Consider the following 13,353-nt stretch of genomic DNA (forward strand, 5'->3'; position numbering starts at 1 on the left):
ACAATTTAAATCAAGTAACAGTACTTCTACACGAGTAGGAGGATATATCAGTACTCTTTACACCTCTGGTCAATAATAATGAGACTATAATTATGTGAGAGTCGTTGTGAAGCTAAAAAGCAGCTAATTAGGATGAAGAGCTGTATCACCTGGTGCTCCTTGGCAGCCAGCTGTGTCTCCCAGTGAGCGGTGAGCTCGATGGCGTCCGTCTCTGCTCGGTACAGCTGGTTGGTGAGCTGCTCGTTAGCACAGGTCAGTTTATGGTGGGCTTCCTGGTACTCGCTCAGTGACTGGTTGGTCACCTTTAACCTCAGCTCCCACACTGCGGCGTTGGCGTTGGCCTTCTCCATGTCCGACTCCTTGTCCGCCTTAGACTCCTGTTTGCCATCTTTCTTACTCTTCCTGGGACAGAACAGCAGCTCAGCTCCTTCTGTGACTCAAACAAGCGGTGAGGAGACACTTACCCAGCTTTCACCCTCTTGGTTTTGGAGACTTTTGTTGTCGGCATTTCTTTTCTTTCTTCTTCTTCTTCTTAAAGTGACACTTTAATACACGTTTCAACGCTAGCTGAACAGCAACAGGCTCCGTTTAGGACAATGTAGGCCGTTGCTATGGAGACATGGCGTCCATGTCTATAAATCTTTAATAAGGCATTCAGCTAGCTTTGCTCTTCTCTTAATTGTGAATTAGAAATGCATTATCCTAATATTTATTTTTGCACTGTCTGTAAATATGTACATATCTATATTCTTTATACTTTTAATATGATTTATGGCTATATAGCTTCTATTATTGTATTGTTTATTTTATCTTCTTCATTGCATATTTTTTGGGTCTTCTGTGTGTTGCCTTCTGTTTTTTTTGGTTACACTTTATCTGAACTATGACAGTAAATTTCCCCACTGTGGGATCAATAAAGTTACGCCGTTTATTTTTGTCGGATATGTATTTTAAAGGTGGAATTTGCTGTGTTAAATATGTTAAAATGAAAAAAAATGATCTGTCAAATGTGGGATTTGAACCCACGTAAACAAAACCCACGTTAGCGGTGAGTACGGCGCTTCGCTATAGTCCCGGGAGCTATGGCTACATTTAGCGTACCTCCAGACACTTTCATAAAGTTACTCTACTACTTGGTTTATTTTATGTTTTCTTAAAATAATGATATACAATAAAATGCTATATAACAATTAGGGCTGAGTATTGTCAAGGACGTTGCAATACGATGCGTATCACGATACTTGGGTCACGATACGATATTATTGTGATATTGCGATCTTCTACCCAGTTGATATCAAAATTAAACATAGAGATGAAAAATGAAGTTGCTGTATATGTTCATCAGAAGATATTGATCATTCAGAGGACAAATTGACTCAAAATTATTTACATGACACGTGACAAATGTCTCCAGCAGTAGAAAACACACGTCCACGAAAATGTGAAAAATACAATAAGGAAAATATTGATTAAAATATCAGAAAAAAAAAATAAAGTTTTTTTAATTTACGGACTCGAAGTGCAGACTTTAAAAATTTTAGTTCAAGTCACTTCAGTGTCTGTTGCAAACTTATACTACCATATCAATACATTTTTTTTTTTTTTCCCCCTCTTTCTTAACAATACCGATATTGCATCCTTGAGTTTTGGCCAATATTGATCCCATAAGATATCAGCACAAATCATTCAAACTTGTATTACTTACATTTAAAATTTAAACATAATAATATTTAATAATTGAATAAAATAAATATTAAGACCCTGAAAAATTACCTTAATAAATCCAATAAAACAAACAAAAAATTAAGTTGTGTTTAATTTAAACATAAGCGTATTCTATAGTTGAATAGAATAAATGAAAAATAGATTAAGAGACTTTGAAAATCTAATTTAAATTAACAAATTATGTATCGGAAGGGTTATATAGAAGATTTTAGATATTAGTCTTGTTTTGTTGTTGCAGATACGGGTATCAGGACACCCTTATTGAAGTCATTTAAAATGTTTAGCTATTATATTACAAATACATAAATTGTTTATTAATGCTACGAGCAACCATTGCATAAAAACAATCATGCAATGTTTAAAATGTCATTTTAATTTAAAAGCTCTCGGGTTGGTTGCACTATGGTCTTTTTTTTAAATCTGTAAAAGTATAGTCGCTGAATGTTTTCGTTAAAATATTTCATCAATAAATGATGGTGACAAGAGACATGTCTCAGTGCAACCGCTGCACTGAGTCAGAATGACTGGATTTTCCACTTGTCGTGTAATTACTGTCTTCTATCACTGAATATGTTCACTTATGATCTTCTTCCACATGATGACATGAAATACACTCTGCTCCTGTCAGCAACACTGTCCGTTGTTTTTCGAAAGACTGTTTCTTGCTTCCCTCACCGCACTCTTTTGGCCGTAGTTGTGGTAAATCAACACCGTGAATGTAAAATGCAGTTGGCTCACCTGTGGAAGAGCTCATCCAGAGGAAGTGGTTGTTGTTCAGCTTTGTGCATATATAGGACTCAGGAGTGCCCTGCACAAGGTTTATTCTTCAAACCAAAAAAGGAAGATATTGGAAACGTGTGGAGTGGAGCTAATGTAAACTCAATCATACTCTACGCTGGCATCATGAACAAAGTTTGAAGACTAAATTTAAAGGTAATTACTATGACAGTGAAGAGAGAAAACTGAAATAACCCTGAGATTTTCAAAGCTGTCATTATCATCGGAATTGTAATGACATGGTTCGGGTCTCTTCAATGGACTTTTCGGTGTAGGACACCCACAAACATGGCATTCCTGAGGGTAACACTGCAGCATATTAATGATATATTGCGCAGTGTAGATTACAAAGCTGGGCTCCTGTTTCATGCTTTATGGTTTCAGTAACTTGGAACAAAATGCCAAACATTGGATCGAAGCTACCTCTGGTTAAAACATGGTTTACTTGTAATCTGTTGCATCATCATTAGCAGAAACTATGCAATCAGTTTATAAAGTCATATAGAATATTACAATATGATTTGAAAGATAAAACATTGGTTTTATTTTTGTATTTTAAAGCTAAACATCAGGTTACTCTGAAAAACATTTTTAACTTGTGAGGTTTTGCAATGAGGAAACTTCTATTGCATCACTTTATGGCAAAATAATTGTAGGTCCTTGTTAAAAGCTTAATCCTTCAGGGCATAATGTGTATTTTTGTTTATATCTATATATAAAGTCTATTTCTACATGTACTGTAACCTTATTTATTTTAAATGGAAAGATATTAATATTTAAATTTTTGTTACCACTAGACATTCATATTCAGGTTTTATTCAGACAACTGTTCCTCACTTAATCCACTTTGATCTCCTGATATGTTTTGACTGACGACTGCCAGTCTTAGTCAGAGGTGTCTGCTTTGATGTTTCCTTGACTGATCAAAGTGGATTTCCTAAAGAACAGTTGTCTGAATAAATGAAACCTTAACATATTATTCAAAAAGAAGTCAGTCTTGCTGGAATTATTAATATTCATGTTTTGCTAAATGCATGTAACACTTGATATGTAACAATACATCTTTTGGCACGAGTCAGTGAGAGGTCTTGCACATGAATGCTTTGATAGGGGTGAGTGACCCTTCTGGTTAACCTCAGGATTGAAAAAAAGTAGCCACAGTATTTAGAAAAAAGGAAGAAGGAAAGAAAGTCTATTATTTTTAGTTCAAATTACAGTGTTGGAATAGTGCTTTGCACAGTCGAGTGTCTTGGGAGTGGAATGGCATGATGGGTGAACGCTGGTGCCAAGCCCCACCCTCCTCACTGTGTCCTCTCGGTGGACTTCCCGCACATTTTAGTGCCCGTCGAGCAGGACCTCTGCCCTCGCGTTACCCTTCAGCCCAGGCAGCTACAGCTGGGTTTGTGCCTCATGAGCTGGAAACCAAGAGTTGAGACAGGGGTCACTTCTTTCTCCTGGGATGCTCCAGTTTCAGGACCTTATTTCTCAGACCTGTGTCCTCATTTTGTTGATACAAAAGTGGGTGAAAAATATCACAGCCAGTTTACAAATCTCCGTTCACGTGCAGTTTCTGGGCTGCAGTGTCTACTCTCCACAGGTCCCCCTGCTGTGGGATATCCTCCATGCTGCTGCTGCAACCCAAGCCAAAAAAACTATTGACCAAGCATGACATAAGAAAGCATTAGCTGATGCATTACAGCATGGCTTGCTATGCAGCTCCAGCCGCCCACCTAAAGTGAAGAAACAGCCACTCATGCTTTTCATGCATTCTCTTGTGAAACGTGCCTTGCAGCCCAAATATTTTCCCCTTGGAACGCCTGTGGTTAACACAGGGATGAGTGGGAGTCAGATGATTGCTGACATTCTTTCAACTTGTATGCCAGCTGGAGTGCAGGTCATTTTGACATTTTTTAAAGTTGATGGCAGAGATTTTTTTTAATTGTAGTGATTGTTGTAGAGTCATTAGGGGAGCAGATTTTTTATTTTTTATTTTTCCCCCTTCAAGTTCAGAGAAGCATAGTGGTTGTTCAATTTAAAATAACTTGCTCTTTACTTTTAATTCAGCCCTAGTCCAGTTTTGTCTTTGAGGTGATTTGTTGACATACTATGTATAATACGATCATGTAGACCAGGGATGTCAAACTTATTTTAGTTCATGGGCCACATACAGACCAGTTTGATCTCAAGTGTACCACAGATTTTAATGTGCCCTAGTTTGGATTTCCAGCTATAAATTGCATATAAAATGAGACCGACAATATCAAAGCATCAAGTGACCTTAAACTCACTTACATTTCCTTTATTGTGAACAATTGTTTAATTTACTAGAATCATTTGTGGAAATTTGCAGGATTTAAAAAAAAAAAAGTTGTTTATTTTTTTTAAATCAATTTAAGATAATAAAAATAAAGACTGCCATCATGTGCTATAAGCATGGGACATTTGTATCCATGTGTATTTGGAGGGCCTGAGATATCTTCAACTTAATTATTTTGTAATTTACACAATGATGCATGTTTTTTCCGTCTTACTTTCTCCTGTGGGCCGAATTAGATGCTCAAAAGGGCTGGATTTTGCCCCCGAGCCTTGAGTTTGACACTGATAGCAGCAAAGTGAACGTTTGAACAGTGCATCTCAGGTTTCTTTAGAATATGTTTAAAATTGAACTTGTGATTGATACAGGAGAAGATAAAAAATAAGGTTATTGATGATTCAGGTTTGATCCATGAGTATTTAAAGCTTCCTGCACTGATTGCAGATGCTAATCAAGTTACTTCTCAACATATTGACAAAATAAGGGCAAAGCACACCTTACCATAGCAGATATCACAATTTAATTTCACATAGATATGGATTTCCCTTTCATAAACTGTAGTAATGTATATAAAAACACGCAGATCGCTTTTTCAAAAGCCACTAAAGATCTTACATCACTCCCAATTTAGAAACAATATTCTAAAGAGCTGCAGGGTTAAGGAATGTTTGAGGTAAAGTTCCCTTACAAGACCTGCTAACTCCATAAACTATATATATGAGCCACTCAGTTTTCCCCCAGTGTGAACCCTTCATTTGGACTTCTTTATAAAGCTCCTTCTTTACTCATGAAGGGGATTTTCTGGCACCAGAATAACCTGTAAAGATGAGGGGAAAAACGTAAACTGAAAATAATCCTCATAAACAACAAAGAAAAGGAGGGAGGTGAGGGGTGTGTGTGTGTGTGTGGGGGGGGGGAGGTTGCTGGTGGAAGCAGGTAGTCGGTGTTGAGTCACAGGAGGGGGAACTGCTACTGCTGATGGAGCTGGGATGGACCTCCACAGGATTGGTGGATGGCTACGCCCGGTGTGGCCCCACGCCGAGCTCTGATGTCTTTATATAGTGATCACAGATGACCGGACAGTCCTGAGTGCGCATCCGCTCTGACTCTGTCCACCTCCACCTCCAGCTCCAGCCCAGCATCCACCAGCAGAACCAATGAGCCTCCTCCTCACCCTGTGCGTCCTGCTGCTCGGCAGCATCCGCACAGACGCGACCTACTACCGCCACCACCGCTACATCCCGCACTTCTACCGCTACCGGGAACACCCTAACCACCTCCCGGAGGTGTCCAACCCGGCTCCCGCGGTGCCGCAGCCCGCCGTGCCCGCACACCCCCGGATCCCTGAGGTCTTCCACCCGGTGCCAGAAATAATCCAACCTTTGCCCGAAGCTTTCCACCCGGTGCCCGAAGTGGTGCACCCTGCGCCCCGCCAGCCCCCGGTCAACATGAGCCGGGTTTTTTATGGGATCATGTTCGACGCCGGCAGCACCGGCACCAGAATTCACATCTACAAGTTCATCCAGAAGGATCCCAGTGAGTCCGCCTCCAAAACCCTCTCTCTCTCTACCTCTGTGTCTCTCTATCTCACTGCCTGGGTCACTCACTGTGAGCTGATGACATGCTTTTACATTATAGGCACATTTGTCTGCCTGTATCCACAGTATTTTAAACACAATCTGAAATAGCTTTAGCTTAACTATTCTGTCATGTTTTTTTTTTTTAAATGTCTGATTTGTTTTTGTTCTTGTTCTTTTTTAATGTCTGGTTTGTGTCATGACCTTTTTTTTTTTTTAGTTGAGCTGCCAGTTTTGGACCATGAAATGTACCACGCTGTGAAACCTGGACTGTCAGCTTATAAAGACAACCCTGAAGAGGTATGATTACACCTAAAGTTATTACTCAGCATGGCAGAGTATGTTCTTAGATGTCAGGGCTTTTCTTTTGGGCTGGGTCCATATGCCATTTCATCACTGTGTAATTATAAAAATAACCTGCTTCGTATGATGTCACTGCAATCCACTCTATATTATAGACTAGCAGAAACTGAATAATTGTATTGTCATTGCACAAGTGCAATGAAATTGCACATGGCCCTCCCAACAACATTCAAATACACTTCAAAGATTCAAACCAAACAGACACAATCATCATTAAAATAACATAAGTTACGGTAAATGTGTGTCGGAATAAAAAGTTAATCAGTATAAAAGTGCATGGGTATAAAGTATTAGAAAAGAGACAGATTTATTTGCCTGTATGTCAAAGAAAATCAAGAATAAAGTGGTTTCTCTAGTTGTATTTTTTGATTGATTTCTAATTGCCGTTTTATTTCCAGGGTGGAAACACCGTGCGACAGCTGCTGAAGATTGCCAAGAAAACAGTGCCAGAAGAAGACTGGCCAAGGACCCCGGTGGTCCTGAAGGCCACTGCAGGTCTGCGTCTGCTGCCTGAAGACAAGGCCCACACTCTCCTAAAGGAGGTGAGGCGCGCTTTTTGTCTACCCTCAGACAGTTTGGCATGAACACCAGCAGCCCCGCCATGGAACGGGATGAGAAACCACTAAGTGCTTACAAGTGTCATTGGAAAAAAAAAAAGAGAGAGAGAAGCTGCAGCTCCTCTGCCCATTTGGCAGCGATCAGGTCTGAAAGAACAGCTGTTGTGGGGAAGTGCGGAGTAACCATATATTTGTCATCTAAAGTATTATCCAAGCTACTGTTCCTGTGATGCTTGTGGTTCAGATATCTGTCATTCTAAAACAACAGACAGTTAGAGCTTAGCTTTATTGCCTCATACATCCTGACATGAAGTATTCAACCATCCATTTGTGTGACTCATCTCTAACTTTTTGTGTAAATCTTTATTCCACAGGTACAGGAAGTGTTTGAAGAGTCTCCTTTCTTTGTTCCAGACAACAGTGTATCTATTATGAATGGAACAAATGAAGGTTGGTTATTTTTTTTTTTTTCATATTTACTCCATTATGTAGCACAAAAAGGTGTAGTTTAACAACTTTAAAGGTAGTTTTGAAAGCCTCACTCACAAAAGATGCATCAAACAATGCTGCCTTGTTATTTTCTATAGCTTAATTGAGTCAAATAAATAATCCAAAGCGTGAGCAAGCTGTCCCACGCCCTTCAGTTTAGCACAGGCCTCCACATCACTCTATAAGACGCTAACTGTGGCATGTTTCATCACAGTCTGTGTGCTGTTTGTCATCCTGACTTTATGAGAGCAATAACTTTTCATCTGAGACCAGTGTAATTACCTCGTTTGGTTTACAAACCTACAAATGCTGCTATTTTAATATCAGCCGAGTGGAACAGCTGTAGTCATCCTCCATTTATACTCTGTGTGCATGAACATGTCGAAGAGAATTCAGGTCAAGTCAGGGTTTGAGTAATGCAGACATTTTCACCCTCGTGTTGTTTCAGGAGTCCTGGCCTGGGTCACTGTGAACTTCCTTACAGGTAAGACATGGCTTGTGTTTTGCTATGGTGGTGTTAGTGGTCAGGCAGCTCCTATCTCAGGCTCCAGTGTACACACGGGCCGGGTTGGGGAAAGACGCTCGTCTCCACTTTGCTTGAATCACTCGCCACAAACGGGTTGCAAAAACAAGCGAGATGTCAGAGTAGTGTGGACACGGTTATTACCCTCAGATTTACTCTCAACCACAGCCAGAGTACAATTAAATGATACTGTAAGGCCCTCCCTCACAGCTTTGAATAAAAAAAATTCTTAGTTAATTTAATTAAATCATGCTATGATCATAACGTTAATACTATAATAATATGTCTAATATATTAGTTTAATTACATGATATATCCACAGGCAATCAACCATTAAACCATATCTGGTGAACTGTTAACTCATCAATTATTTTATGTCATTTAGCCTTACATTTCCTCATTTAATCTAATCTTTTTTTACTTTGTCTGCACATGCTGTTGAAGGTCAACGCTACAAGAAGTGCAATCTTTTAAAGCAATTAAATACATTAAATGCAATCTAATCCTAACTTATCTTAGATAAATTATTAAGTAAAATGTAATTAATGTAATTCTAAATCATTTCTCATTATTCCTACTTTTTAAAAATGTATCTAATCTTTCTGGTTTGCTCCAACATAATGTCATCTAATGACTCATTTTAAATTGTCTCATTGTAGTTCATTTTACATCAATTCATTTTATATCCTGACTCATTTTATTTGATCATTTCACCCTGTCTCTTATTAAAGCTTCTGTCCAAATAAGCCTAAATAATCATGTCTCATTTACACGAACGTATTATTAATTGATCTAAACTAAAACACTGTATTTAGACATATACCTCACATTGTCTCAACTCATCTAATTATACACCAATTTAGCACATTGAATCATTTAAAATCTCACAATTATCATTTAAAAAAAATGTCCTCATTCTAGCTTATCCTTAATGAGCGATTTCATGTATACTGACACTTGACATCTCCTTATTTACGACAGGTCACTTGTACTCCAAAACAAGGCGCACAGTGGGAATTCTAGATTTGGGAGGAGGATCAACTCAGATCACCTTCCTTCCAAAGTCAAAGGTAAATTTAAAATCCATGAATATACAATTAAAATACAAGCAGAGCAATAATGATATAATTATTATTTTTTTGTCTCACCCCAACAGAAAACCATCCAGTCTGCTCCACATACTTACATTGCTAATTTCAACCTGTTCAACCACACATACCAACTCTACACACACAGGTAAAGGAGTGTGTCACTGTTTTTGTGATTAAAGTTTGCACATCAGTTTGACAGAAAAATGACATTTAATGTGTCCCCGTTTCAGTTACCTCGGTAATGGTTTGTACGCTGCTCGCCTGGCGACTCTTGGAGCTCTCGGAGCCGATGGTAACTTATTTCATCATTTTTTACACATTAAAAAAATACACACATGTATTTACACAATGAGAAACGTGTCTCATCTTTGCCTTTGCAGACCTGGATTGGAAAGTATTTACAAGTTCTTGCCTTCCCAAAAAGTTCCGAGAAGATGTGACTTTTGGAGGAACGACTTATCAAGTTAGCGGGATCCCGGACGGTGAGATAAAAGCGTTCTGAGCTTCTGTCTTCCCAATGCATTCCTTTGTGTGTACGAAACACAATAGGGTATAGTATTTTACAATCTCCCACGAGAACATTCTGAGTTTCTTCACACTTGAAACCAAACTCATGTTTTGTCATACTCTCAATCTGCCTTCCCTCTCAAAACAATTATACTGGAGTCAACCTTGTATTTAAACGAAAAGAAAACTGTCAGTTAACTTCACAAATAAGGCAGTCACTCCCATACCACAGTCGAGTAGCCAAAAGATGCTGGGCTTGTCCCTGAGTTGTTATTTTTTTGTGTAACGAGCAGCTTGATCTGGCCCGTGCACAATTATGTGGTTAAAAATAGATGCACAACAGGGCTGTGCGAGCGGCTGCTCTTGTCAGCACATGGTTTTGCCGGTGCGACCGAGCCAACCATTACCCCTGGGGCTGTGTGTGAAACTTGTGCTTCGAGGGCTTCCCTTGTATTCCCCGGCTTCAACCGCTGGCCGACCTCCAAACTCTCCCAGTGGCATTCCAACCATCATACCGTGTTTGTTAAAGTTTGCCTCAATGCTCGCCTCACATTAAACTGGAAGTTAACTCATACCTCACTGTTGTCACATTCCAGGCTACGCAGGCTATAAACTGTGTTACTACGAGGTCATGAAGGTCATTAAGGGAATAGTGCACCAGCCCTACGAGGTGAAGGGCAGCAGCACCTTTTACGCGTTCTCCTACTACTTTGACAGAGCTGTAGAGTCTGGTCTCATCGGTGAGTGGGAGTCACCACACACAGCTCTTATCTTTCAGGCTAATTATATTGTTGAAATTGCATGTTTGCTGTTCTTGCTCAGATGGGAGTCGAGGTGGTGAGATCGAAGTCAGGGACTTTAAGAACAGAGCCAAAGAAGGTAAGAGTTACAATATTTTCATACAAAGTGACCAGAGGGAGGGCAAGGTTTTATGTGTCAAACTCAAGGCCCGGGGGCCAAATCTGGCATTTTAGAGCGTCCAATTCAGACCAAGAAAACATGAATTGTGTAAATTACCAAATAATCCAGTTGGTATATCAAATTCAGCAACTTCACAATATTTTTAGGGGCTTGAATTTTTTTTTTGTTTATATCAAATGAATGCAGTCATTTGTAATTGCAATTGTGGAAAGGACTCTCAATTGTTCCACAAATCTAGCAATTTCTCAAACAATTCCACAAAATTCCTCTTAGTTACACAAAAAATTCTTGATTTTTGTCACCGATTTCTAAGTGATTTGAACTGAATGAAAACTAAAGAACAATAATGTTAAGTGTTCTTCCCCCCCCCCCCCCCACCTAAAATCTAAGGTCCACTTGAGGTCAAACTGGTCCATATTTGGCCCCTGAACTAAAAAATTCTGATGAATTCTTTAATACTCAAGGTGAAATCACGTTCCCATCCCCCCTACATTTTCCTTGATTATACATGATTTTTTGTAGAAGTTTCATGAACCATTGACAATTCACATAAAACATCTTCTCCCAAGCTTGTGAAGTGAACCCTGACTCATAGGCATTGTAAATATTAGCCTAACCACTGAACCAAGTACCAAAACTTCAATAACTTCCAAAGCATATCCTGCCCAAGAAATCTACATTATTTGGTCATTGAAATGTAGTATATGGATGCATTTAATCATTAAATATAAGATAATTTGGATTCAGTGACAGCTGTGGCGTGGTGTTTTGTGAGAAAACTGTCACATGCTCACAAGTCACTATCTAGCTGAGCTGAAGCTGCTTGTCTGTCCCAGGCAGGACTCAGAGGGCACCTGATGACCACACACACCACGCCGCCCACTCACATTCTCGTATTACTGACACCTACAGTACCTGAATATTCAGCTAGAAAAACCACTGAGGTCACCTTTTAATGCGGCTGCACAGGGATTTGAAAAGGTGTTAACCCCCCCCCCAAAAAAAACAAGGACAGTATAGGGTAGATAAAATATTAAGTGCATGTAAATTAGTGTTACGGTCTAAAGCCTTTTTTTGTGTTCAGTTTGCAACAAAATGGCCAAATATCGAGCCATCAGCCCCTTCCTCTGCATGGATATGACGTACATCACGTGCCTGCTAAAGGAGGGCTTTGGATTCAAGGACAGCACCGTGCTGCGGGTAAATGAATCCTCAATAGCCAGTGCACATGCAGCAAAGTGTTTCTATTGGTGTTAATGGGCTTTCCTTTTATTGTCTAACAGTTAGCCAAGAAGGTGAACAATGTGGAGACGAGCTGGGCACTGGGAGCCACGTTTGACTACTTTAGGAACCTCAACATACATTAAGAATGACTCTCTTAGCCCTCACAGATACACACAATCTACACCAGAATCCAAGCCTCAGCATCTTTAAAAACACGTTGGGACCTGTTAGGGAAAATAGAAATGTCTTTATTTTTCTAAGGCCAGCTATTTCTACTGTAAAGCTCATAACCGATGGGCCGACTTTATTCTTGTAAAAGGTTTACATTTTTAATGTTTTCTAGGTGTCAGATATAAAAATGTTTTTTCTCACCTACCTGGAAAGTGTGGAGAGGCAAAAACAACCAGTCATGGTCCTTGGGTGCTGTCTGTGGTCCTGGCCTGCACTGTGCAGTACAGTTCAAAACAAACTAGAGACTAGTTGCTAGAATAGTTACCATGGTAGGCTTTCTGAGTGTACATTGAACTGTTTTTAATATATGCAGTAAATTATTGTTGACCGGTTTCAAGTTGGTGGGTCGAGAGCAGCTGGCAACCAATCGGGTTTTATTCTTTTATCGTTGCACGCAACACTTTAATCTGCAGATATTGTAGCTTTTGACAAGCATTGCATTTGATGTCCTACAGGATTGTACATAGTCCTCCTTATTAATGTTGGGTTCACCATGACTCAGCATGGGCGAAGGGAGATGCCTGTTTAACTTAGTCTTGTACAGCTGTGACATGTTTAAGGAGCAGCCAGAATGCTTCGTCTGAAGTGGTAAAGACTTTAATAAGCATTGTTTAATTACAGAGGGCTTTGATTCGAGATGTATTGTAGTTAGCAAATAAACACAATCCGCCCAGGTTAGACTGTAAATCTTCTACGTTATAATCTGCGGCAAACTGTAGGCACCACATGAAAAATGTTGAAAAAGCCATTTTCCTTTTTGTGTTGCTTAGTTTTACTGTAATTTCTGTTGTGAACTGTACAAATATTTAAACAACTGAAAATCTTATTTGCTTTTCATTTCTGATGTCTTTAGCCTGTCCTTTACAGTAGTTTATACACCATAACTACTGCTGTACATACTTTGTAAATTTAGTGAAAACTGCTCATCATTTACAAAAGCTTTTTGCTGCACAATTTGAGAATTTATTGCTTTTATCAGCATGAATAACCTGAAGTCTGACTATATGTAAATTGTTTACTAAATCCACTGCCAAAGAAGTATGCTATACATTTG

General features: G+C 39.3%; 1 protein-coding gene across 1 annotated transcript; it reads left to right on the forward strand.

Annotated features, from left to right (window-relative positions):
* Positions 1 to 173: 173 nt before the first annotated feature.
* Positions 174 to 13,340, forward strand: entpd5a (ectonucleoside triphosphate diphosphohydrolase 5a). Its single transcript, XM_028438797.1, has 14 exons — positions 174 to 448; positions 5,945 to 6,352; positions 6,614 to 6,693; positions 7,155 to 7,298; positions 7,688 to 7,763; positions 8,251 to 8,286; positions 9,307 to 9,395; positions 9,482 to 9,561; positions 9,647 to 9,708; positions 9,797 to 9,898; positions 10,520 to 10,663; positions 10,746 to 10,802; positions 11,929 to 12,044; positions 12,128 to 13,340. Exons 1-14 carry the CDS (start codon positions 199 to 201, stop codon positions 12,209 to 12,211), a joined length of 1,728 nt encoding a protein of 575 aa, XP_028294598.1. The 5' UTR covers positions 174 to 198; the 3' UTR covers positions 12,212 to 13,340.
* Positions 13,341 to 13,353: the final 13 nt, after the last annotated feature.

The sequence above is a fragment of the Gouania willdenowi genome, chromosome 22 (assembly GCF_900634775.1).
Source record: "Gouania willdenowi chromosome 22, fGouWil2.1, whole genome shotgun sequence".
Taxonomy (NCBI): Eukaryota; Metazoa; Chordata; class Actinopteri; order Blenniiformes; family Gobiesocidae; genus Gouania; species Gouania willdenowi.

What these genes read in the sequence shown, in the direction of transcription:
- entpd5a (XM_028438797.1), top strand. Translation starts at nt 199, where the DNA reads ATGGCGTCCGTCTCTGCTCGGTACAGCTGGTTGGTGAGCTGCTCGTTA. An exon ending in CACTGTGAACTTCCTTACAG is followed by an intron (nt 8,287 to 9,306) that starts GTAAGACATGGC and finishes TATTTACGACAG; the next exon opens with GTCACTTGTACTCCAAAACA. An exon ending in AGGACAGCACCGTGCTGCGG is followed by an intron (nt 12,045 to 12,127) that starts GTAAATGAATCC and finishes ATTGTCTAACAG; the next exon opens with TTAGCCAAGAAGGTGAACAA.